General features: G+C 44.1%; 1 protein-coding gene across 4 annotated transcripts in view; it reads left to right on the forward strand.

Annotated features, from left to right (window-relative positions):
* The window catches only part of LOC137383675 (interleukin-21 receptor-like), a 50,934-nt gene extending 24,618 nt beyond the window's left edge, over positions 1-26,316 (forward strand). For all 4 annotated transcript variants that reach the window (XM_068056844.1, XM_068056843.1, XM_068056846.1 and 1 more), the window contains 6 exons: positions 9,399-9,616; positions 11,576-11,721; positions 13,438-13,636; positions 19,112-19,208; positions 21,790-21,874; positions 23,824-26,316. In XM_068056844.1, coding sequence (XP_067912945.1) covers positions 9,399-9,616; positions 11,576-11,721; positions 13,438-13,636; positions 19,112-19,208; positions 21,790-21,874; positions 23,824-24,456 — 1,378 coding nt within the window. In that variant the 3' untranslated portion in view covers positions 24,457-26,316. The remainder of the gene's footprint in view (positions 1-9,398; positions 9,617-11,575; positions 11,722-13,437; positions 13,637-19,111; positions 19,209-21,789; positions 21,875-23,823) is intronic.
* The last annotated feature ends 223 nt before the right edge of the window (positions 26,317-26,539 follow it).

Consider the following 26,539-nt stretch of genomic DNA (forward strand, 5'->3'; position numbering starts at 1 on the left):
CTTGGTAGCTGTCCTCTGGCTACCTGAGGCCTGGAGGGCCTTGGCATGCTTGAGGGGCTCCTGCAGGACTTTCCTCCGTCGTGACAACTTGAGGTGTTAGTCACTGGCAGAAGAGCCACTGTCAACACCAGAAGTTCCCTGAAAGGAGCCCCCAGAAGCAGAAGTCAGCCAGAGCTCCTCCTTTACAAAGCACACGTCCCTCCCAGTTGACCTGAGAAGAAGGACAAGGACCTGGTGGAGACTCCAGGCACCTTGTTCCCCTCGCACCTTGCTACTGCTGCATTGAGTTCATGGAGGAGGCGATGGCATGCAGTTCTGTGCACATCTCCAGCATCCACTGAGTGGTCTGCTGCATCAGGCTTTCCATGAGGGTGGCCAATATTTCCATGGAGAAAGCTATGCGCACACATGCCAGACACGTGGCAGCACTCATGGCCTGGATGGACTGCTCCATTGTCCGCAAATGGGTACACATAGCCTCTGGAAGCTCCACCAGATGTTCCCTTGCCTTTCGCTGTAGCACTAGCAATTGGTGTATTGTAGACAATTCCAGAAGCATATCATCAGCCTGGGGTCAGCATAGGCCTGGCCTTCCACAGTCCTCTGACTGTCAGTAGCCTCGGCTGTCACAGCCTCCATCAGAAGCTCGTGACCCTGAATTTAACTACAACCACATACCCACCAGTGTGAGTATATCTGCACTGGTGGAGTGTGCAAGGGAATGATGTGACGCTGCATCCTCTGAGGTTCCCTCCTCAGAGGTGGCTGCTGGCCCCTGGTCTCGAGTTCTGTGTCCTTCAGCTTGACCCTACCTGCAGGAGAGAACATAAACATTTTAGAGTTAAGGACATCCCATTCCCTCATCCCAACTATGATTGCTGTGCAGCTCCATTTGTCCAGTGGTGGTCACATGAGCACTTTGCCTTGAGTGTGCCAGATGCACCCATGTATCCTTCCACTAGTTCTCTCACTCTCTTTGGTTGGCAATCCTGTCTCACTATCAGCAATCGTGCAGTCACCCTGGTGCCCTGCCACCTGCAAGGCCTTCTCCTCCATGGGATTCAGCATGTAAAGGTACAGCACCCTTCTGCAAGTCTTGGTGCTCTCCTTGGCATTGTATGTCATCTCCTGCAGACAGGAGAAGGAACATTTAGTTTCCCCAGAAACAAGCACAGTTATGCTGGTGGCAGCCCAGCAGTCAACAATGGGGGCACACAAATGCCACCTGCATAAAGCCACTCTTGGACTTTGAGTGTCAGCAAAGACAGACGGGCGCCTCTCCAAGATGCAGCCATGACTGACAGGATATGCTGCTGCCTGAGTGACCCTCCCCACCCCTACCCCTTGCCACCGACTGAGTGGTCACTCCATCTCTACCAAGCATGCCCTCACCTCACTATATGCAAGGCCCAAAAGGAAAAGACGTATGGAGTACTTACCTTGGCAGAACGATGGCAGTTATTGATGTGCTTGCGGTACTGTATCCAGGTTCGGGGGGTGAATCCACGGCTGCTGACCTCCTCTGCAATCTTTGTCCAGTCTTGCTTGGACAGGCAGGGCCCTCTCCTCTCTTCCCTGGGGAAGAGAACCTCCAGCCATGCTATTGCAACCTGCAGGGAGGCATTGTTGAACTGTGGGGCTTGTCAGCTCCTTGGTTGGAGGCAGTTGTCAGAGCAGCAGCAGTCAAGGAAAAGGCTGCTTTGAATGCAGGGCTGGCAGCACCTGCTGCAGTGTCGGCTGACTTCACCACCTGACCTCGCGCCTCAGGCCCTGGAATGGATGGCCCCTGTGCCTTGTGTGAGTCAGTTGGCTGCTGCGCGATCATGTGGGGCTAGCTGCTAAACAGCCAAGCAAAGGTGGCACCTGCTTCCAGTGCAGCTGCTGTACAATCTTTTTATATCGCTAGCTAGTTTACATTCTTCCTATTTTCTCTTTCTTTATCAATTTCTTGTTCCGCCTTTGCTGAATTTTAAAATCTTGCCAATCCTCAGGTTTACTACTCTTTTTGGAAACAACATAAGCCTCTTCCTTTAATCTAATTATGTTTAGCTTCTCTTAGCCACAGTTGGGCCACTTTTTCCAAGGGGGTTTTGTTCCTTTTTAAGGGAGTGTATAATTCTTGCAAATTATAAATTAATTCTTTGAATGTTTGCTTTTGTCCATCTACCATCATATCTTTTAATCTCGTTTTCCAATCCAGCTTGGGCATCTCGCCTCTCATACCAACACAATTGCTTTGTTCAGATTTAAGAGCCTAGTCTCAGACTTAACTAAATCACACTCCAGCTCAATATAAAATTATATGATTACTCTTCCCCAGAGGCTTCCCTACTATACGTGTATTAATTAAACCTGTCTCATTGCACAATCCTAGATCTAAAATATCCTGAACATATTTGGCAGCATCTGCGGAGAAAGAGTTAATGTTTCAGACACGTTAACTCTGTTTCGCTCTCGCTCTGGATGCAGCTGGACCTGTTGAGTAGTTGCAGCATTTCCTGTTTTTATTTCGGGCTTTCAGCATCTGCAGTATTTTGCTTTCCCAAACTATCCTGTTCCCTTGTTGGTTCCTTGACCTACTGATCTAGAAAACTATCTGGAATGCATCCCATGAACTCATCCCCCACACAAAATGATTCTACGTTTTGATTTTCTGAGCTAAGATCCTAACATAGGAACATAAGAACATAAGCAAGAGTAGGCCATGCAGCCCATCAGGTTTGCCCTGCCATTCCATACGATCATGGCTGATCATCCATTTCAATGTCTTTATCCCACACTATCCTGTTACAACACAGTGAGAAAGGTGTCCAGGGTTCCCTTTCAGCCTTCACCTGGTCTTTCTTTAACAGGGTTTAATTTTAAACACATTGTGTTTTGAGCTCACCCTTGGTGAATCTTTGTTCACCGCTTTCCAATTATAAGGCAAAGAAACCAGCACAAACTGGTTTTCTTAGGTTTAAAAAAAGAAAAGTTGAAATTTATTAAACTCTAATACGGTTAACGCCTACGGATACAGGCCGCACCCCAGGCTAGCATGCATATGTGATACACGCATGCAAATAGAGACAGAAAAGAGCAGCAGAAAAATGAAGTGGAAAGGTTTGAGGCAATATCTGAAGAGTTGTTATGGTTCTTCGAGCTCACTGTAGAGTCCTTGATTGTAGATAGATCTTGCTTTTCATTTGGGCCCGATATTGTTCTCTTAAACTGTTTGCTGTCGGAGACTTTTCTCCCTTGGGGTTCATGCCTCTTCAGTGGATTCAGAGGCTTGTGAGAAAGAGATGGGAGCAGGCAGGAGAAAGATCAGTCCAGGAGCAAACTGCTTTCTGTCCAAACTGTTTCTACAAATTCAAAAAACACAGGTTGCCCAGCAGTTTAGTCATGTGACCAGCTGGTTTGACCATGTCACTGTGTATTCAGCTATCTTAGCAGTCAACCTGGAATATGAGCTCCCCCACCTTCAATGCCTGGTGATCAAATATCCATTGTGGGTTGAATGCCAGGGAATGGCTGCTTTGTCCTTCCAAACACTGTGCCAATGTTTTTTCCAACCATGGCTGATCTGTTCAAGTCCTCCCCTCACTCCAGTAATGGTTTAAAATCAATGTTCATGACAAAATTAATGTGCCTCATTCTTGGCAGTTGGGGGCCTAGCATGACAGTTCCCATAACCAACGGATCAGATCTAGACTCTACAGTCCTGCCACATCCAGTTGTGAATGGTGGTGGACAATTAAACAACAAACTGGAGGAAGTGGCTCCACAAATATCCCAATCCTCAATGATCAGGGAGCCTAGCACATCAGTACAAAAGATGAGGCTGAAGCATTTGCAACAATCTTTAGCCAGAAGTACCAAATGGATGATCCATCTCTGCCTCCTCCTGAAGTCTCCAGCATCACAGATGCCAGACTTTAGCCAATTCAATTCACTCTGTGCGACATCAAGAAATGACTGAAGGTACTAAATACCTCAAAGGCTATGGGCCCTGACAAGATTCCGGCAATAGTATTAAAGACCTGTGCTTCAGAACTTGGTGCACCCCTAGCCAAGCTGTTCCAGTACAGCTGTAACACTGGTATCTACCCAGAAATGTGGAAAATTGCCCAGGTATGTCCTGTACACAAAAAGCAGAATAAGTACAACCTGGCCAATTACTACTCATCAGTCTATTCTCCATCAGTAAAGTGATAGAAGGTATCATCGACAGTGCATCAATTGGCACTTGCTTAGCAATGACCTGCTTACTGACGCTCAGTTTGGGTTCTGCCAGGGCCACTCAGCTCCTGACCTCATTACAGCCTTGGTTCAAACATGGACAAAAGAGCTGAACACGTGAGGTGAGGTGAGAGTGTCTGCTCTTGACATCAAGGCATCATTTGACCGAGTATGGCATCAAGGAGCCCTAGCAAAATTAGAATCAATGAGATTCAGGGAAAACTCTCTGCTGGTTGGAGTAGTACCAAGCTCAAAGGAAGATGGTTGTGGTTGTTGGTAAATCATCTCCGCTCCAGGACGTCACTGCAGGAGTTCCTCAGGGTAGTGTCCTAGGCCCAACCATCTTCAGCTGCTTCATTAATGACCTCCCTTCAATCATCAAGTCAGAAGTGGGGATGTTCGCTGATGATTGCACAATGTTTGGCACCATTCGTGATTCATCAGATACTGAAGCAGTCCATGTAGAAATACAGAAAGACCTGGGCAATATCCAGGCTTGGGCTGATAAGTAACATTCATGCCAATCAAGTGCCAGGCAATAACCATCTGCCCTTGACATTCAATGGCATTACCATTGTTGAATTCCCCCACTTACAACATCCTGGGGGTTTCCATTGACCAGAAACTGAACTGGAGTAACCATATACATACCATGGCTACACGAGCAGGTGAGAAGCTAGGAATCCTGCAGCAAGTAACTCTCCTCCTGACTCCCCAAAGTCTATCCACCATCTACGAGGCACTCGTCAGGAGTGTGATGGGATACTCTCCACTTGTCCGGATGGGTGCAGCTCCAACATCGCTCAAGAAGCTTGACACCATCCAAGACAAAGCAGCCCGCTTGATTGGCACTCCATCCAAAAACATTCACTCCCTTTACCACCGACACAACGGCAGCAGTGTGTACCATCTACAAGATGCACTGCAGCAACCAAGGCTCCTTAGATAGCACCTTCCAAATCCATGACCTCTTACCACCTCGAAGGTCAAGGGCAGCAGATGCAAGGGAACACCAAGTTTCCCTCCAAGTCACACACCATCCTGATTTGGAACTATATCGCCTTTCCTTCACTGTCGCTGGGTTAAAATCCTGGAACTCCCTTCCTAACAGTACTGTAGGTGTACCTACCTCACATGGACTGCAGCGGTTCAAGAAGGCAGCTCACCACCACCTTCTCGAGGGTAATTAAGGATGGGCAATATAAACTGGCCTAGCCAGCGATGCCCATGAACGAATTAAAAAAAAAACCTGGAATATTTAATTTCCAATCTTGGTCACTCTACAAACCTGCCTCCATAATGGTTATGATATCTATTTATTTATTTAGAGATACAGCACTGAAACAGGCCCTTCGAGTCTGTGCTGACCATCAACCACCCATTTATACTAATCCTACAGTAATCCCATATTCCTACCACATCCCCACCTGTCCCTATATTCCCTTACCACCTACCTGCACTGGGGGCAATTTATAATGGCCAATTTACCTATCAACCTGCAAGTCTTTTGGTGGTGGGAGGAAACCGGAGCACCCGGTGAAAACCCACACAGACACAGGGAGAACTTGAAAACTCCACGCAGGCAGTACCCAGAATTGAACCCGGGTCGCTGGAACTGTGAGGCTGCGGTGCTAACCTCTGCGCCACTGTGCCGCAATATCAATGCTATTAATTTCTATCTGTGCTATTAATTCATCTATTTTGTTGTGAATGCTTCATGCATTCAAATATAGTGCCTTTGGGTTTTTTTCCAGCTGTCACCCTCACCACTAATGCCTAATTACCATTGTTAAGCTCTAATCATAGAATAGAATCATACAGCACAGAATGAGGCCATTCAACCCATCATGCCTATGTTGGCTCTTTGAAAGAGATGCCCTATTAGTCTCACTCCTCTGCTCTATCCCCAAAGCTCTACAAATATTTCACCTTCAAGCGGCGCAGTGGTTAGCACCGCAGCCTCACAACTCCAGTGACCCGGGTTCAGTTCTGGGTACTGCCTGTGTGGAGTTTGCAAGTTCTCCCTGTGTCTGCGTGGGTTTCCTCCGGGTGCTCTGGTTTCCTCCCATAGCCAAAAGACTTGCAGGTTGATAGGTAAATTGGCCATTATAAATTGCCCCTAGTATAGGTAGGTGGTAGGGGAATATAGGGACAGGTGAGGATGTGGTAGGAATATGGGATTAGTGTAGGATTAGTATAAATGGGTGGTTAATGGTCGGCACAGACTCGGTGGGCCGAAGGGCCTGTTTCAGTGCTGTATCTCTAAATCAAAATCAAGTATACATCCAGTTCCCTTTTGAATGTTACTAATGAATTTGCTTCCACTGTCCTTTCAGCCAGTGCAAACCAGATCATCACAACTTGCTGCTTAAAATAAAATTCTCCTCATCTACCTCACCCCTGATTCCTGTTCCAAGTATCTTTAATCTGTGTCGTCTGGTTACTGATCCTTCCGCCAGTAGAAAAGGTTTCTCCCTACTTCCTCTATCAAACCCCTTTTAATTTCACACACCTCTGTCAAATCTCATCTTAACCTTCTCTATTATAAGGAGAACAACCCCAACTTCTCAAGTCTCCACATAACTGAAGTCCTTTATCCCAGTAAATCTCTTCTGCACCCTCTCCAAGGCCTTGACATCCTTTCTGAAGTTTGGTGCCCAGAATTGGACTCAATATTCCAACTAGGGTCTAACCAGTGTTTTCTACAGGTTTAGCATAACTACATCTTAACAGTGAAGCAAGGAAGTGAGAACGGGCATAAAGGAAGAAGAGTGTGGCAGCTTAGCATTCCCAGCACACTGCCAGGCATATTGATAATTTGGATACCATGTTAATGTTCATTACCCATAAAAGATGCATGCACTGGCCTTTATACCCAAATTATGAACGTGGCCTCCTATTACTCAGTACCAGTAGCCCTAATTTATGAAACATTGGCCTACAATCTTACATTCAAAATAAATTTATAAAGTGAACAGTCCCTTGCCTAGCTCTTTCAAGAAATCCCAAGATACGTCATGAATCACAAAGTGTACAGTGCTCTCTTCATTCCTGTCTGACTGCTTATTTTTATCCAAATCACTACTCTGCTCTACAGCCTCAACATTTCCCTTATTGCTTTTGAATTTATCCTTTCCTGATTCCTCCCACCATCCTCCTTCATTAGCTTAGAGCTCTATCTACTGCCCTAGTTATTTAATTCACTAGGACACTGATACCAGCCCAGTTTAAATGAAGCCCGTCCCAACGGAACAGCTCCCTTTTTCCCCAGTGCCCCGTGAATCAAAACTCACACCTCACACCACCCTTTCAGCCACACATTTAACCCTTTAATCTGTTTGCCCCTATGCCAGTTTGTATGTGGTTCAGGTAACAATCCAAAGATTATTACCTGTCAGGTTTTACGCTTTAATTTCGACCCTAGCTCCTCAAACTCTCTCAGTAGAACCTCATTCCTAGTTCTACTGATGTTCTTAGTTCGTATGTGGACCAAGACCAACTGAATCCTCCTCCTCCCACTCCAGGTTCTTCTCCAGCCATGAGGCGGTGACCTTTATCATTGATTCATTGATGTATTGTAGGATTTCTTGAAAGTGCTGGGCAGGGGTCTGTTCACACTATGCATTTATTTTAAGCATAAATGCAAGATTGTAGATCAATGTTTCATGAATTAATGCTGCTGGTACTGAGTAATAGAAGGCCACATTTGTGAAAAGGTCACCTTGTGCATCTATTATAGGTGATGGACATTAACATGGTACCCAAATGCCAATATGCCTGGCACTGTGCTGGGAATGTTAAGCAGGCAACTTAACCACAAAACATCCAGTTGCAGTTGCAGCGACCAGTATCTCTCTCCCTTACTGTACTGTCGCCTAGCACTACCAAATTCCTTTTCAGTCCCCTCACTTGAATAGCCTCCTGTACTATCGTGCCATGGAACAGTTGCTTATCACCATACAGACTTTGCCCTCATCCACATAGGCAACAAGATCATACCTGTTGGATAAGGGCAAAGGCTGAGGCTCTTCCAGCAGTGCACCTGGGGGTCCCTGTATCTGTCTGCCTTGGAGTCACATTTTCATGTCCCTGGCCAGTAACCAGAACTACGCCACTAATTAACCTAAGGAGTGTGACTGCCTCCTGGATCAAAGCGTCCAGGTAACTCTCCCCCCTCCCTGATGCCTGCAATGTCTGCAGCTCAGACTCCAGCTTAACATGCTGAACTGAAGTTCCTCAAGATGCAGCCACTTGCTGCAGAACTGGTAATCCGGCATCATGATGCTCTCCACAAACATGCTGCAGTTGCAGCAACCCCACCTGCACTGCCGTCCCTATATAACCTTTTATTTATTTAATTAAAATGTATATACTTAAACAACTTGTTTTAAACGTATTACTTGATCTAGTTTAAGTTATAGGAAGTTTAACTTAAATGTTTACCTGGAAACTTAGCCCATCTGCTCCTCCTTGTACTGTGAAGTCATTTTGCGATTTTTTTTTTTTCTCTCTCCTGTGCCATTCATGTCTCTCTGCTGTTGCTTTGCTGTGTTTCTGTTTAAATGCATGGGGCCATTCCCCCTGGTGCTCCGCACTCTCCCACCTCCCTGTAAAGAGAGCTTTACTCTGATTAACCTGTAGTGTCTTGTTAGTCCTGCAATTTTCTGAGGCCCCAAGTTCAATCATATTGTTGTTACTAAGCCTTTTTCATAATAGAAATAAAGCATTCAGGTCACATTAGTACAATAATTGGTCTTAATGGTACTTGATCACTTGCTGTATGGGAGCTGGGTTAACTTTGCATCCTATACTATTTTTTTCACCTTTTACTGGAGATCAGGAGGAGAGGAGACTGAAGTGAATCCCAACCTGGTCAAAACTGCAGAGCCAGCAGTCCAGAGGGACATGAAGCAGTTGGGCTTCTGAGGGCCTGCTGCTCTTGTCCTTCTAGGTGGTAGAAGTTGCGGGTTTGGGAGGTGCTGCCGAAGAATTCTTGACAAGTGCTGCAGTGCATCCTGTAGATAGTACACACTGTAGCTAAAGTGCAGCGGTGGTGGACGGAGTGAATGTTTAAACTTCTAGGGCCATATGATGGAAGCCAATGGCTACAAATGGCCCTGGGCCATGTTATGAGTATTGATGGACATTTGCTTTTTAATCGATCCATTTCCAAATAGGCTTAAGAGAAACATTCTTCATCACATGAATAACTGTACTTTCACAAGAAGTTCGGTGCCACCAGTGGAGAAGGAGGGATGGGTTCACACCTACATTTGTACCATGCACTTCCCAATGTTCGGAAGCTTTCAGAGATTCAGACTTGTTCTTGAGGCAGACAACCGGACCAACACATCATACACTTGTATCGTTGAGAATTTCAAACCTTTTTGGAACAGTAAGTGTTAATTTAAAGGGGAACTCCCTCTCAATCACTGTATTTAAAGGGGTATTCCCTCCATAAAAGTAGGTGTGTATTTAAATGGAACTCATTCCATAACACTGTATTTATAGTGGTACTCCCTACATAACATTAAGTATATTTAATGGGGAGCTGTAGCATTACTCTGCATCTGGCTACACTGTGCTTGCTGAGAAAATTGTTGGATCTGTGGGCTGACAAGTCCCCAGGTCCTGATGGACTTCATCTCTAAATCTAAAAAATCTAAATCTAAAATCCTAGGCTCCTAAAAGAAGTGGCCAATGAAATAGTTGATGCATTGGTTTTAATTTTCCAAAATTCCCTACATTCGGGTGAAGATTCCATTAGATTGGAAAATATCGAATGTAACTCCTTTATTCAAAAAGGGAGGGAGACAGAAAGCAGGAAACTACAGGCCAGTTAGCTTAACATCTGTCTTAGGGAAGCTATTATTAAAGATGTTATAGCAGGACATTTAGAAAAATTCAAGGTAATCAGGCAGAGTCAAACTGGTTGTGAAAAGAAAATCATGTTTAACCAATTTATTGGAGTTCTTAGAAGAAATAACATGTGCTGTGGATAAAGGGGAACCAGTGGATGTACTGTACTTAGATTTTCAGAAGGCACTTGATAAGATGCCACATCAAAGGTTATTGCAGAAAATAAAAACTCATGATGTAGGGGGTAAAATATTGGCATGGATAGAAAATTAGCTAGCAACGAGAAACAAAGTAGGCATTAATGGGTAATTTTCTGATTGTCAAAATGTAATGAGTGGTATGCCGCAGGGATCAGTGCTGGGGCCTCAACTTTTTACAATTTATATAAATGACTTGGATGAAGGGACAGAAGGTATGGTTGATAAATTTGCTGATGACACAAAGATAGGTGGGAAAGTAAGTTGTGAAGTGGACATAAGGTGGCTACAAAGGGATATAGATAGGTTAAGTGAGTGGGGGACAAAGATCTGGCAAATAAAGTATAAAGTGGGAAAATGTGAAATTGTCCATTTTGGCAGGAAGAATAAAAAAGAAGCCTATTATCTCAGTGGTGAGAGATTGCAGAGCTCTGAGATGCAGAGAGATCTGGGTGCCCTAGTGCATGAATTGCAAAAGGTTAGTATGCAGGTACAATAAGTAATTAGGAAAGCTAACAGAATATTATTGTTTATTGTGAGGGGAATTGAATACAAAAGTAAGGATTATGCTTCAGTTATTCAGGGCATTGGTGAGAACACATCTGGAGTACTGTGTACAGTATTGGTTGCCTTATTTAAGGAAGGATATAAATGCATTGGAAGCAGTTCAGAGAAGGTTTACTAGAATAATACTTGGAATGGGCGGATTGTCTCATGAGGAAAGGTTGACAGGCTAGGCTTGTATCCGCTGGAGTTTAGAAGAGTAAGAGATGACTTGATTGAAACATAGAAGATCTTGAGGGGTCGTGACAGTGTGGACATGGAAAGGATATTTCCTCTTGTGGGAGAATCTAGAACTAGGGGTCAGTATTTAAAAATAAGGGGTTACCCATTTAAGACAGATGAGAAATTTTTTTCACTGATGATCATGCGTCTTTGGAACTCTCTTCCTCCAAAAGGCAGAGGAAGCAGAGTCTTTAAATATTTTTAAGGCAGAGATAGATAGATTCTTGATAAGCAAGGGGAGGAAAGGTTATCTGGGGTAGGCGGGAATGTGGAGTTGAGGTTACAATCAAATCAGCCATGATCTTGCTGAATGGCGGAGCAGGCTTGAGGGGCCATGTGGCCTACTCCTGCTCCTAATTTGTATGTTCGTATATATGTATATGCTCTGAGAGTGTTTAATGCTGGTACTGGATGCCTGAAATGGAAAGAGTTCCATCTTATCAGATATTTTCATAAGAAAATAACATCCTGTTATCTCATTGCCTAATTCTTGGACCACTCATATCTTGCAGTTCGGCCAAAAGCTCCTCAGCAACTATCTGTGACCGTGAACTCCACCACACTGAAGGTTAACATCACATGGCAGAACAACGCAGTAATCTATTTGAAAAACAATCTGCAGCATGAACTAGAGTACTGGAGCAAAAAGACAAAAGAGGTGGGTGACTCTAGTCGCTACTCACTGACAATCACCATTTCACAAAGTAGCCTCACAGATTCCATCTTGTAGCTCTAAAACTTACACAACCATTCTCTCCACCACCAGCGGACCATGTGCACTATCTACAGGATGCACTGCAACAACTTGCTATGGCTTCTTCAGCAGCATCGCCCAAACCCACAACTTCCACGACCTAGAAAGATAAGGACAGCAGACGCATGGGAAAACCATCACCTCCAACTTCCCTTCAAGTCACACTGTGCTGATTTAGACATATATTGTCATTCCTTCATTGTTGCTGAGTCAAAATCCATGAACTTCCTACATAAAAGCACTGTGGGAGCAGAAATGTCACCACATGGCCTGCAGTTAAGGATGGGTAGTAAATGTCAGCTTCGTCAGCGACGCACATATCCTAAGAAATACTAAAACCATCCCACGCTCTTGTACAATACACATGGTGAATTATCCCACATGACTGTTGGTAAGTAGGGGCAGAAATAAACAAATAACTCAACCACAATCTTTGTACCAAGGGAAATTGGTGTTCCTGGGGAACAAGGGCTGGAAAAATCCACACTTATTCTACACTTTTCCATACTGACTCGTGTCTGTCACCTGTTTGCCCTGTTATTTTAACAATTCTAAGTCTTTCTAAGACTGGTTATTTTATTTATCATTTGTCCTGCTTTTTTGATATGACTTGCATACCTGAAGATTTTGCTTGCAATATTCCCCTCTAATTCATATAATTTAAATATGTTCTGGTATATCTCCCATAACGTTGCATGTGGGAAGCCAAGACCAAGCTCAGTGTTGAAGTGAAGTGAAATTGGAGGGTAGGGGATAATCAGGTCAAAAGCTGCAGGCCTAAACCAGTTTCCATTTTAACGACCTACATTTGCCCTGATTTTTATTACGTAGAAGTTACAAGACTAAATATAGCCTATTTGGCCCAACCAGTTTGTGTCTATGTTTACCCTCCACACAAGCAGATAGTTCTAATCACATTTCCCCACCCAGTTCCTATATCCCTTGATTCCTTTTCCTTTTTCCTTCATCCATCTATCCAGACAAATCTAGAATGTTGACAGATTCTTCCCCAACCACTAACCCTGATTGTGAATTCCAGCCTCTCACCTCTGAAGGAGCTTCTCCTGCCCTCTGTTCTAAATCTTTAAGACTTACTCTTGTATCTATTCCCAGACCCTCACTACTGGAGACAGGCTGATTTTATCTACCTTTAACTATCATGTCATAACTTTAAAATTTCTATTATATTGCCCCATAATCTGCAAAGCAACAACAGGAACTATTTTTCAAGACTTTCCTTTCATTTGTTTCTCCTCATACCAGGCAACATCCTGGTAAATCTGCATTGACCCCCTCTGTATCCTCAGATTAGAATTACTGCTGATCTTGTTTAACAAAAAATCATTACCTCACACTTACTGACAATGAATTCCATCTGCCACTTATTCGACTATTTCCCATCTTGTCAATATCCTTTACAGCTTCCTTTGGCCTCTGTTTACATTTACATTAGAAATTCCTATGGCTATGTAAATTTGCCACACTGTAATTAAACTTCCCAGCAGAGGTGGCGCTGCTCTGAAAAGTTCCCATTTACGATAACCACATTCTCTGTTTCAAGGTAATTTTCTACTTTATATCCTACTTGAATCTTTTCTCCGCCCCCCCCCCCTCCCCCAGGATGCAAAGGTGAAAAGTAAGGCTAATGATATCCGACATCTGGTTATTGAGGAAGTAGAACTGGAACCAGACACCAATTATATAGCACGGGTTCGCAGCAAACCTACAGAAAATGGACGTTATCAGGGCAGCTGGAGCATGTGGAGCTCAGAAATAAAATGGAAGACAACGGAAATACAAAGACCGGCTGACAATCCATGTATGTAAAAGCATAAAGTATTTTTAACAGAAATGTGGCTTAAAAATGGACCATTAACATTCAAGGAAAAAAAATGTGTTCAGAAAAAATAGGGAAGGAAAACAAGGGAGGTGGGTAGCAATACTGATTAGGGAAGTCATTGTAGTGTTGGAAAGAGGGGATGTCCTTGAGAGGGCAAGGACATAATCCACTTGGAGTTGAGAAGCAAAAAGGGGATGATCATGCTACTGGGGGTATTCTATAGGCCTCCATATAATGAGAGAGATAGAGGAGCAAATCTGTAGGGAAATGACAGATGTGCAAGAACCATAGAGTGGTGATATTGGGGGACTTTAATTACCCAATATTGATTTGGATAATCTTAGAGTAAAAGGAAAGGAGGGGGAGGAATGTCTGAAATGTGTTCAAGAAAACTTTCTTGACCTGTATGTTCTCGGTCCAACAAGGAACTAGGCATTGCTGGATCTGCTGCTTGGGAACCGGGGGTGGTGGGGGGGGCGGTTGTGGCCAAGTGGACTAAGTGTCTGTTGGGGAACAAGGGTTTAGATTAGCAATGGAGAAGAGCAAAGAACAATCTAAATCAGAAGCAGGCTAACTTCAGTGGGATGAGAGGGATCTAGCCAGGTAAAATGGAACCAAAGATTGACAAGAAAAACTGTAACAGAACAATGGGTGATCTTTAAGGAGGAGATGTTTCAGGTACAGGTTAGGTACATTCCAACAAGGGTGAAAGGTAAGGGAACCAAAGCCAAGGCTCCTTGGATGACGAGGGAGATAGAGACGATGATGAAACAAAAAAATTGCTGTATGGTGCATGTCAGGTGAATTCGTCAAGCGAGAACCAGGCCAAATACAATAAGTTGAGAGGGGAAGTGAAGAGGAAAATACGACTAGCAAAGGGAGAGTATGGGAATAGAACTGTAGTTAACATAAAAGAAAACCCAAAAATCATCATCTGGCATGTAAATAGAAAGCAGGTAGTAAGAGGTGTGGTGAGGCCTATTAGGGACAAAGAGGGTGATGTATGCTTAGAGGTGCAGGGCAAGGCTAGACTACTCAATGAGTACTTTGTATTGGTGTTTACTAAGGAAGAGGATTCTGACAAAATATTAGTAGAAGCGGAGATGGTGGAGGTAATTGAGGTGAAAATTAATAATCAGGATGTACTGGAAAGGCTGGCTATGCTTAGAGTAGATAAGTCACCAGGTCCAGATGGCTTGCATCCCAGGCTGCTAAAGAAAGTGGAAGCGGAGATAGCCAAAGGGCTTGCCATAATTTTCCAATCTTCCCTTGATATGGGGGAGATGCCAAACGATTGGAGAGTGGCCAATGTGACACTCTTATTCAATAAAGGGGGTAAGGACACTCCTAGTAACAACATGCCGGTCAGTTTAACATCTGTGGTGGGTAAGGTTTTAGAAACAATAATCAGGGAAAAAAAATTAACAGGCATTTAGACAGGTTTGGGTTAATTAAGAAAAGCCAGCACTAATTTGTAAAAGGCAGATCGTGCTTGACTAATCTGATTTTTTTGATGAAGGGAAAGCAATGGATGTTGTCTACATGGATTTTTAAAAAGCCTTTGACAAAGTATCACATAAAAGGCTGGTTACCAAAATTAAGGAATAGGAGGGTCAGTGTTAGCTTGGATAAAAAATTGACTTCAGGACAGAAAACCGCGAGTCGTGGTAAATGGTTATTATTCAGACTGGAAGATGGTAGACAGTGATGTTCACAAGGTTCAGTGCTGCAATCACTGTTTTTTTTGTATACATAAGTGACTTGGATATTGGAATACAGGGCAAAATTTCAATATTTGCCAATGATACCAAACTTGGAGGTGTGGCAGACAAGTGAGGATGATACTGATCAACTGCAACAGGACAGACAGGCTAGCAGAATGGGCAAACAAGTGGCAGATGGAATTTAATACAAAGAAATGTGAGGTGATGCATTTTGGCAAAAGGGATAAGGAGTGGCAATGTAGACTAAATGGTACAGTTCTAAAGAGTGTACAGGGACAGAGCCACCTTTTAAAGGTGGCAGGATATACTGAGAGTAGTTAGCAAAGCCTATGGGATCTTGGGCTTCATATATAGAGGTATTGAGTACAAAAGCAGGGAAGTTTTGCTGAACATTTATAAAGCTCTGGTTAGGCTACAAGTAGAGTATTGAGTCTAGATCTGGTCACCGTACTTTAGGAAGGATGTGAGGGTCCCTGAGAGGATGCAGAGGAGATTTACCAGAATGCTCCCAGGGATGGGGGATTTTAGCTACAAGGTTAGGTTGGAGAAGCTGGGGTTGTTCTCCTTGGAGCAAAAGAGATTTGAGGGGAGATTTGATAGAGGTGTACAAGATTCTGACAGGTTTCGATAGGGTAGACAAAAATAGTTATTCCCATTAGCTGATGGTACAAGGACTAGGGGACACTGATTTAAGGTTTTGGGCAAAAGATGCAAGGGGGATGTGAGGAAGAACTTTTTTTACGCAGCAAGTGGTAACGACCTGGAACTTGCTGCCTACGAGGGTGGTGCAATTAGAGCTGATGTATGATTTCAAACAGAAATTGGATGGGCACTTGGAGTGAAATAAACTGACACAGTTACAGGAATAGAGCCGGGGAAGGGGACTAATTGGATTGCTCTGCAGAGAGCTGACGTGGACTCGATGGGCCAAATGATGACCTCTTGTGCCGTTATGACTCAATGACCCTGCTGCCTAGAATCAGTTTGAAATATTATCTGACAAGTCTCAGTCTGCTAGGAGCACAAGTGAATCACCAGTTAATGCCCACCATCTGAATACAATTAAACACTCAAAATATAATGAACACACTGTTTCTCCTGTATTCTGCTTGTCCCTCACTGTTTCACTCTCTCTTCCCTTTCTCCTGCTTCTCTATGTATATTTGGTGCTGTGTCTGTCCATGTATGTTTCTCTTTCTCTCACCAGTCCCCGTCTCTTATCTAGCAGAGCTCTGAGTTTCGATGAAGACCAAAATTCTCAGTCGGTTCGATGAGCTGCCTCATTATTAAATCTCTGGCCTTGCCCATTCATACCAGGTTGACTCTTTACTGATTCTTACACCAACAATCCTGAATTACTGCACCAACCATAGCTTTGGGTGGTGATCAGTATATCTTGAGGAACTGAGCTGAGGTTGTACCAAACTCATATCAAATTGATATAAAAGCAAAATACTGCAGATGCTGAAAATCTGAAATAAAAGCAAAATGCTGGAAATACTCAATAGGTCAGGCAGCATCTGTGGAGAGATAAGCAGAGTTAACGTTTCAGGTCTGTGGCCTCATGTTAAAAGTGACTCTCAGCAATAACTATGCTCACTGATGCTCAAGTGGGGTTCCACCAAGCCACTCTGCTCCAGACACCATTACAGCCTTGACCCAAATATGGACAGAAGTGAGGAGAGAGTGACTGCTCTTAACGTCAAGGCAGCATATGACTGAGTGTGGCATCAAGGAGCCCTAGTAAAATTAAAGTCAATGGGAATTGGGGTGGGTGGAGGGAAACTCTCTCTAGTGTCTGGAGTCTTGCCTAGTACAAAGGAAGACTGGCCTCCAACAACCAGAACAATCATCACAGTCCCAGGACATGTCTGCAGGAGTTCCACAGGGCAGTGTCTAGGCCCAACCATCTTCAGCTGCTTCATCAGTGGTCTTCCTTCCATCATTAGGTCAGAAATGGGGATGTTCGCTGATGATTACATTGTGCTCAGTTCCATTTGTAACTTCTCAGATAATGGGGCAGTCTGTGCCTGCATGCAAAAAGACCTGGACAACATTCAGGTTTGGGCCAATAAGTGGCAAGTAACATTCATGCCACATAAGTGCCAGGCAATGATCATCTCCAACCAGAGAAAATCTAACCATCTCCCCTTGACATAAAGTGGCATTACCATCATTGAATCCCCCACCATCAACATCCTGGGTGTCACCATTGACCAGCCACATAAATACAGTAGCTACATGAGCAGGTCAGAGGCTGGGAATTCTGTAGAGAGTAACCCATCTGCCTCCCTAAAGCCTTTCCACCATCTACAAGGCATAAGTCAGGGGTCTGATGGAATATTCTCCACTTGCCTGGACGAGTGCAACTTGAACAACAGTCTAGAAGCTCAACATCTTTCAGGGAAAAAGCAGCCCGCTTAATCGGCACCCCATCCACCATCTTAAATGTTCACTCCTTCCACCACTGTTGGAGGTGGCTGCAGTGTGTACCACCCACAAGATGCACTGTAGCAACCTGCCAAGGCTCCTTCAACAGAAACGACCAGCAAATGCATAGGAATACCACCACCTGCAAGTTTTCCTCCAAGTCACACACCATCCTAACCTGGAAATATATTGCTGTTCTTTCACTGTCAAAATTCTGGAGCTCCCTACCTAGCAGCACTGTGGGAGTACCTATACCACATGGACTGCAGCTGTTTAAGAAGGCAGCTCACCACCACCTTCAAGGGCAATTTGGGTGGGCAGAAAATGCTGGCCTTGCCAGCAATGTCTATATCCTGTGAATGAATTAAAGAAGCAAAAAGAGCCAGCTCATAGAATCATAGAAATTTACAACACAAAAGGAGGCCATTCGGCCCATCGTGACCTGACCCTGTTGACCAGGTAACCAGTTCTAACTAGCCACCTAATTAACTAACTGTTCAGTGCCACTAGCAGGTAGCTTGTTTACCACTGACTAAGACTGTGAAAGAAACTACAAATTAAGGTTAAAGTTAAGTTAAATGCTAAATGCAAAACTTGACTAGATTTTAGAAAGAAATCAACCCTTAAAATTCCCTCACTCAAGTACTCTGCTGAAGCAGTATTTTCTGGTACTGGATTCTGGGCTAATTCATGTTGTACGTTGACTAATCGCTGAAATCTGGAACAAGGGTCTGAGTTTATGTAATTGGGGGTTGGTCCTGGGGTTTGGTAGCACTGCGGGGTGTCCTTAATCAGGGCTGCAAAAGACAATTCAATAAATGTGATCATGTTCTTGTAAAATTTATTATTTGTGGGACAGTGTAAAGAGAGCTTTACTCTCTATCTAACCCATGTTATTCTGTCCTGGGATTGTTTGATGGGACAGTTTAGAGGCAGCTTTACTCTATCTAACCTGTGCTGTACTTGCCCAGGGATTGTTTGATGGGACAATGTAGTGGGCACTTTACTCTGTGCTGTAGTTTACACTGGACTGTTGACACCTGAAGTTTAAAGTTAATGAACATGTCTTGATAATATGAAATTTCTCCCCAAAAAAATTAAGGGAATCTCCGTGCAGTGTCCCAGGTCACATGATGTACGGGACAAATTACTTAATCAGTGAGGGTCACAACAAAGTACACAGTTCCACATCTCATTCCCACCTCCCCATTGACCCACAATCAAAAACATTTGTCTTGTGAAGCTGGCCCCATGATTTACCCCAACAATAAATACTTTATTTCTGTTCTTTCCTTCAAAGCTGTGGGCAGTACTTCCAGACTTTTGTTTGCTGTGATGATTCCACTCTCATTGGCTGTCATTATTTTCATATCTCTGTACTTCAGGATTCCAGCACGGTAAGTCTAACCAATTTGACCCGTAACATTCTTTCCAAGTGCCCCTTGGAGTTAGTAACATTCTATCCCAGTGCTCATTAGAACTGGTAACATAAGAAACAGGAGCAGGAGTAGGCCATTCAGCCCCTTGAGCCTGCTCTGCCATCAATAAGATCATTACTGATCTAATCGTGGTCTCCACCAATTTCCTGCCTGCCCTAGATAACCCTTGATTCCCTTGTCGATCAAAAATATATTCAGTGACCCAGCTGCCACTTGTTCTCTGGGTAGAGAATTCAAAGACTAACGACCCTTTAAGGGAAAAAGAATTCCTCTTCATTTCTGTCTTAAATTGGAAACCCCTTATTCTGAAACTATTCCCTGTAGTTACAGATTCCCCCACGAGGGGAAACATCCTCTCAGCATCAACCCTATCAAGCCCCCTCAGAATCTTCTGATGAAAGGTCACAAACCTGAAACGTTAACTCTGTTTCTCTCTCCACAGATGCTGCCAGACCTGCTGAGTATTTCCAGCACTTCTGTTTTCATTCCCCTCAGAATCTTTTATGTTTCAATAAGATCACCTTTCGTTCTTCTAAACTCCAATCAGTATAGGCCCAATCTGCTCAATCTTTCCTCATAAGACAAACCCTTCAACCCAGGAATCAATCTAATGAACCTTCTTGGAACTGCTTCCAATGCAAGTATATCCCTCCTTAAATAAGGAGCCTGAAACTGTATGCACTACTCCAGGTGTGGTTTCACCAATGCCCTGTACAGTTGTAGCAAGACTTCCCTACTTTTATAATCCATCCCCCTTGCAATAAATGCCAATGTTCTATTTGCCTTCCTAATTACTTGCTGTACCTGCAAACTAATGTTTTATGATTCATGTACGAGGATACCCAGATCCCTCTATATCGCAGCATTCTGTAGTCTCTCTCCATTTAAATAATATTTCGCTTTTTTATTCTTCCTACCAAAGTGGATAATGTCACATTTTCCCACATATTCCATTGGCCAAGTTTTTGCCCATTCACTTAACCTATCTATATCCCTTTGCAGACTCTCTATGTCCTCCACAACTTGCTTTCCCACCTATCTCTGTATCATCAGCAAATTTGGCCACAATACGCTCTGTCACTTTATCCAAGTCATTAATATACATTGTAAATAGTTGAAGCCCTAGCACTGATCCCTGTGGCACTCTATTAGTTACAGTTTGCGAACCTGAAAATGCCCCATTTAACCAGTCTCTCTGTTTCCTGTTAGTTAGCCGATCCTCTAGCCATACTAATATATTACCCCAACACCATGAGCTCTTAGCTGTTATGGCAGCCTTTTTATCTGGCACCATATCAAATGCCTTTTGGGAAGCCAAGGTTACATCTACTGGTTCCTCTTTATCCACACTGCTTATCACATCTTCAAAGAACTCTAAGTTTGTCAAGCATGATTCCCCTTTCATAAAGACATGTTGACTCTACCTGATTGCATTATGATTTTCTAAATGTCCTGATACTACTTCCTCTAATAATGGATTCTAGCATTTTCCCAATGACAGATGTTAGGCTAACTGGCCCAGAGTTTCCTGCTTTCTATCTCCCTCCTTTCTTCAATAGGGGTTTACATTCTCAGTTTTCCAATCTGCTAGGACCTTTCCAGCATTTAGGGTATTTTGGAAGATTACAACCAATGCATCCACTATGTCTGCAGCCACTTCTTTTAAGACCCTATGATGCAAGCCATCATGTCAGTCTTTAGTCTCATTATAGTTTTCTTAGTACTTTTTCTCCAATGATTGTTTTAACTTCCTCCTTCCCTTTTGCCCCTTGATTTTCTTCTGTTATTGGGATGCTTTTAGCGTCTTCTACCGTGAAGACAGATACAATATATTTGTTCAGAGTTTCTGTTATTTCCTTGTTTCCCATTATTCCCAGTCTCATCCTCTAAGGAACCAATGTTTACTTTAGCTACTCCCTTTATATACTTGTAGAAGCTGTCTCTCCCATTGTCATTAAAGTCAGTAACAATTTCTCCCAGTGTCATTGTAACACTTAACAGTCTATTCCAGTGTTGCTGGAGCCGGGAACAGTTTATCCCAGTGCTCATTGGAGCCAGTAATATTCTCCCCCAGTGACTGGCAGTGCCAGGAATCAATCACACATGTCAGCACAGAAGATGCCATTTGGCCCATTGTGCCAGTACTGTGTTCCTTCATATCAAAATGCTCGACTCTGGCCCTGTTTCCCTGCCCTTTCCCAAACCCTTTAATATTTTTTCATCTGTATGTGATTCTCTAATTCCCTTTGAGACTTACTCAGCTTCCATCACCTTTTGTGGGAAAGGATCCCATATTCCAGTAGCCCGTTGTGGAGAACATTCCTTCTCCCTCCCTCATTCTGATTTGATGACTTGATGTTTTCTCTAGTTTGCTGTTTTCATTTAGGAACACATTTTCTGCATCTTCCAACTCTGTCACTTCCAAAATCTCCTCCCCACTACCCACGTACACTCAGTATTTGATAAACATTTGATGCCTTTAATCCAAATGATATAGATTGAATGTGTTCATTTCTGCTTTGATTTCTGTCCACTCTAGTGTTGTGAATAAGGTATGGATTCATGTTCCAAACCCAGCCACCTTTTTCCAGCCACTCTATAGGGAACACAATGGAAACTTCAAGGTAAAGACAGTAATGCTTTATGTAATTCCACTCACAAATAAGTTGCCTTCCTTCAGACCCCATAGCTTACTGGGTAGAGGTTCCATGCTATCAGAGGGAAGTCCCAGGCTCCTGGTTCACGCTGACCCAAGCTGCTGGTTTTGGTGAGGAGGCTCTGCAGTTATTCCCAGAGTCTCTAGGTTCAGGAAGGGAAACAAAATCACCTAGGGTTTCCACTTCTGATCACTGCCAGGTGACTCCTGCGCATGTGTGGACTGCAGGTGAGGGCAGGGTCAGGCTGGCCCGTGAAACACCTCTTGGCTGCATAGGCAAGGACAACAACAACTTGCATTTTATATAGCAGCTTTAATATCGCAAAACATCCCAAGCCACCACTACAGCGTTACCAAAATCTTGGAACTCCCTCCCTAACAGCACTGTGGGTGTACCTACACCACGTAGACCGCAAAGGTGCAAGAAGGCAGCTCACTACCACCTTATGGGCAATACATGCCAGCCTTTCCAGCGATGCCCACATCCCATGATCAAATAAACAATTTTTTGACACCAGGAGCTTGCCTGCTGTGTGTAACAAAACTCCCAGTTTTACACAGCCTGGGAAGACTGTCACAAGGTTCTCTCAATCCCCCCTTTTTTTTTAAACGAGGTCTAAAACCCAAACCTCTCTAGGGTGGTATTGTCAGGATTTATCTTCTGGATGGACGTCTCCACTTATGAATGCCTCAAGATGGCTTTGAATGTCCCACTAATGAGGGTGAGTATGGATAATCTACTCAGTTAGCCAAAGCATTGTCCTGGATGGGATTCTTGTTAGATATGTGTTTCAATTCGATGTCCTGGAATATGAGTTATTTCAGATGCAAATTGTGGTGGCCAACTTGGCTGCCAGTTTTTAAAAAGTTAATCGTAGGATCCCAGATTTCCTTTTTAAAAGTTTAATGTCAGTTTCCAACTGATGAATTAAAAATCCTCATTTGGCATTTAATTTCTTGACATTATCTGTATCCTGTTGTAGACTCCTTACTTCCTCTTGACAACTTACTTTCCTTCCTATCTTGGTGTCATCAGCAAATTTAGCTGCCATACATTTGGTCCCTTCATCCAAGTCATTTACATAGATTGTAAATAGTTGATGCCCCAGCAGTGGTCCCTGTGCCATTTGACTAGTTACAGCTTGTCAACCTGAAAAAGAGGCATTTATCCCTACTTTCTGCTTCCTGTTAGCTAACCAGTCCTTTATCATGCTAATATGTTACCCCCGACACCTAGTGCTCAAATGCTGTATAATTGTGTTGTAGTTTCAGTTCACATAAACAGAAAATTCTTGATACCCATCTTTATGGGGGCGGGGGCACGTTGAGTGGAAATTAGAGATTTTTCCCATTAAGGTAGGAGGCAAATTAAAAGAGGGATGAGAATGGGGAGCCTAGCTACTCAATAGGGGCACCAATGTGTAAAAGTTGATGAGCAGACCTGTAGAGTGTTGCAACAGAAAGGAAAGAGCTACTGGAAGTATACTGGAAGCTACACATATTACGACACAGGGCCCTGTTCTTTGCAGACAGAAAGAACATGCACACACATTACGCCTGTTTCAGCTAAACAAAATAAGTGACAGCCATGCGCTGGTTCGTGCCTCAGGGCAATGTCTTGACCAATCAGAGTCAAGCTGCCTGGTTAAATTTTCAAACGGAGCTTAGCAGTTAACTGTCAGTCACCATAAACTGGTACATTCTCCATGGCAACGCCTCTGCCATTCAGAGTTCACTTGCCAACCAATGAGCACTCTCTTCTCATACAGTATAAAGTCGTTGTTTTCCCTTACATTGGTATTCTTGCGGATTGGCCTGATGACTGCAAGACGAAAAGCTTTGACAACATGTCTCTAGTTTCAGCAAGATTGAAGAATTAAGATGTAGAAGTACTGTCTAATTTTGACTGTCTTTTAGGAATGGATATACAATGAACAACCTACCACTCAGCACAACCCTGGCGGAAGCTCAATACAGGAGCTGAGAGAGATGAACAGGCTGATGGAAGCTGACGTAAAGATCATAAATCCAAGGGTTGACGCTGTTTCTAACATCTCGTACTTAAAGCCCATCCCAATCAACCACACGTCAACCCTTACCCCAGACAGCATCAAACACAACTTTGATTTGGATGCCATGTATGTAAAGAGTAATTGTCTCACTGAGCCCAGCAAAAGTTTTTATTCCACTTCGGTGTGGGAATATTGCGGTAGCATTTCCGGTTTGGGTGAGACCTTGCCCGTTGTACCTGCTGAGGGTCAGCATAGGGCTGAGAGCTGGTCGCTATTTGAGGACGTGGCTAACACCACCTTATCCTCAGTTCCTGACAATCCAGACAGCGGGTACAGCTACAGCGATGAATACTGCACCCTCTCTCACTCTGAAACCAGCCACGGCCTGGTGCCTGCAAAGATCGGGCTCCGGCTCAAAGTGGCCAATGGATGCCAGCCAGAGAAGAGGGAGGTGGCTGTAGATTTGGACGGGTTTGATGGCAGCAACCTACCCTCTGCTTGTCCAGCAGCAACAGAAAAGGAGCAGCTTCCACAGTGACTCCACAACCAGTTGGTGCACTGACCTGTAAGACGCTGTCCTAGGGTCAAGCATGTCGACTGAATCCCTGTAGTCAGTGTTAAACAAATTGCAGGAGTCCTCGTGTTGCCTTTCCCACACCCCCCCCCCCCCCCCCCGCACCCCCCACCCCACCCTCCACTGAAGGCAAAGATTTCTCACTGGGCTGCATTCTGCAGGACCGGTATCTAAGTTTCCACTCTGGCAGCACTGCCAATGTGGGTGGTGGGCCTTCCGACGAGCATGTACCGAAAAATTGAATGCACCCCAGAAACATAGCAAGATCAACCTAATGAGCATGTTCAGCACCTACTCCAGGGAGCCTGCTATAAATGGGGTGGAGGTGAGGGGAAGGTATATGGGTGGAGCTTTCTTCGGGAATCTAAAGGGGGCTGCACTCCCTTTCTGAACAAACTGGTGATAAGCATAGGGGGATGGGGAAGGCACCTCTCGGGGCCGAATGATTTTGCCAATATTTGAGTGTGAGACCAATCACACCGTGACTCATTGGACTCTCTGTGGGGGATCCCTGAGCTGAGAATTCTAGATGTCAGTGGCGCTGGTGTTGCCAGAGCCCACTGTTGCTGTGCTGGTAATAACAGGAAAAAAGTGGTGGGAATTTTAACTCCCCCTCCACCAACCGCACCTACCCTCCTCCCCCACCCCAACCCCTTGGCAAAAACTGGAGTTAAAATGGAGAGGATGAATTCCGTGCTCATCTATGGTCTGATGCGATTTTGAAGTGCCTGATTTTTCAGCATTATGAGGAGCCCACCTGAGTCAAGTGGGACCCTCAGCTATTTATGCAAATTAGCATCATATTACATCAATAGAACCCCGACAATATCTTAACCAGGAAGTGAAGAGGAGGCCCATAGCAGTTGCCCTGACATCAAAAATGTGGTCACACCACTGAAGTGGCCCTCCAGGTTAGTCGCTCCACCAGGACCCAAAATGGACTGCTCAAAGTCCCCTACCCTCCCGGGGAATCTCTATTCCCTCCCAATCACACGCATGACAGGCAGTCTCCGGAATGCTTAACTTTCTGCTGCCTACCACCTACCAACTCTGTGGCCATGTTGATCACGCAGTTAGCCCGCCTCATGTGAATCAGGCCTGGACATTAAAATCAACAAGCTTTCTGCTGCCACTCCCACGTTGGAGTCTGATGTCACTAATGCTTAGTTGTAACATGCCCCATCATATATGGGGGCTGATTCCACTGAACAATGAAGGAGGAGTGTCCAGTCTAATTATTGTGGCTGGAAGGGAGATCAGGGTTGTACATGGTTCCCATGAGAGGACTTTACGCGCATTAATAAGGAGCTTGTGCACCTAATTCTGTGTATTAAAGTGATCATTATTATTGATAGTTTTTGAAATATTTCATATACAGTAGTACTATATTTACCTAACCAGACTTTGGGAAGATGTGGTCACTTGCTCCACAAGTGGAACATGAGGACCAGCTCAAATTGTGACTGGCCATCCAAGACGGACCATCATCCACATATTGAACTCTTGCCCTGAGCAATCCATTCCTGGTGGCATCACAACCATTCTCACTGCATCAGCTGAAGCCTCATTGAATGGCGGGACAGGCTCGAGGAGCTGAATGGCCTACTCCTGTTCCTGTCTTCCTATGTTCCGATAAGCCATTGAATGGATTGTTAACTCAACATTAAGCTATAACTGCTTCCCCAGTCATACAAATATATATACTTTGGCTCAGCTGCTGATTTCTGTATAGTGTTAGTTTCTGCAACAAGGGTTTTTGTAAACAAAACATATATTGCTGCTAATTATGCATCCCATCACCACAAATAAAGACATTAAAATGTATACAGTGACTAGTTTTTTCCATGAGACATTAAACATTTATTTTATCCCAGAGCATTGTCAGAGCAGGGCACAAATTCATAAAATTACTACTTTTAGGGTGGACTCTATGGGCCCCAGGAGACAAGATTGGCAGGGGCAGAGGGAGGGAGGTGGGGGGCCATACCATAAAACAGCAATGGAAGGCAGGGGGTGGAGTGCCTTGCGATTAAGTCGGGGGTGGGAA

This window comes from Heterodontus francisci, chromosome 24 (genome assembly GCF_036365525.1).
Source record: "Heterodontus francisci isolate sHetFra1 chromosome 24, sHetFra1.hap1, whole genome shotgun sequence".
NCBI classification, from domain to species: domain Eukaryota; kingdom Metazoa; phylum Chordata; class Chondrichthyes; order Heterodontiformes; family Heterodontidae; genus Heterodontus; species Heterodontus francisci.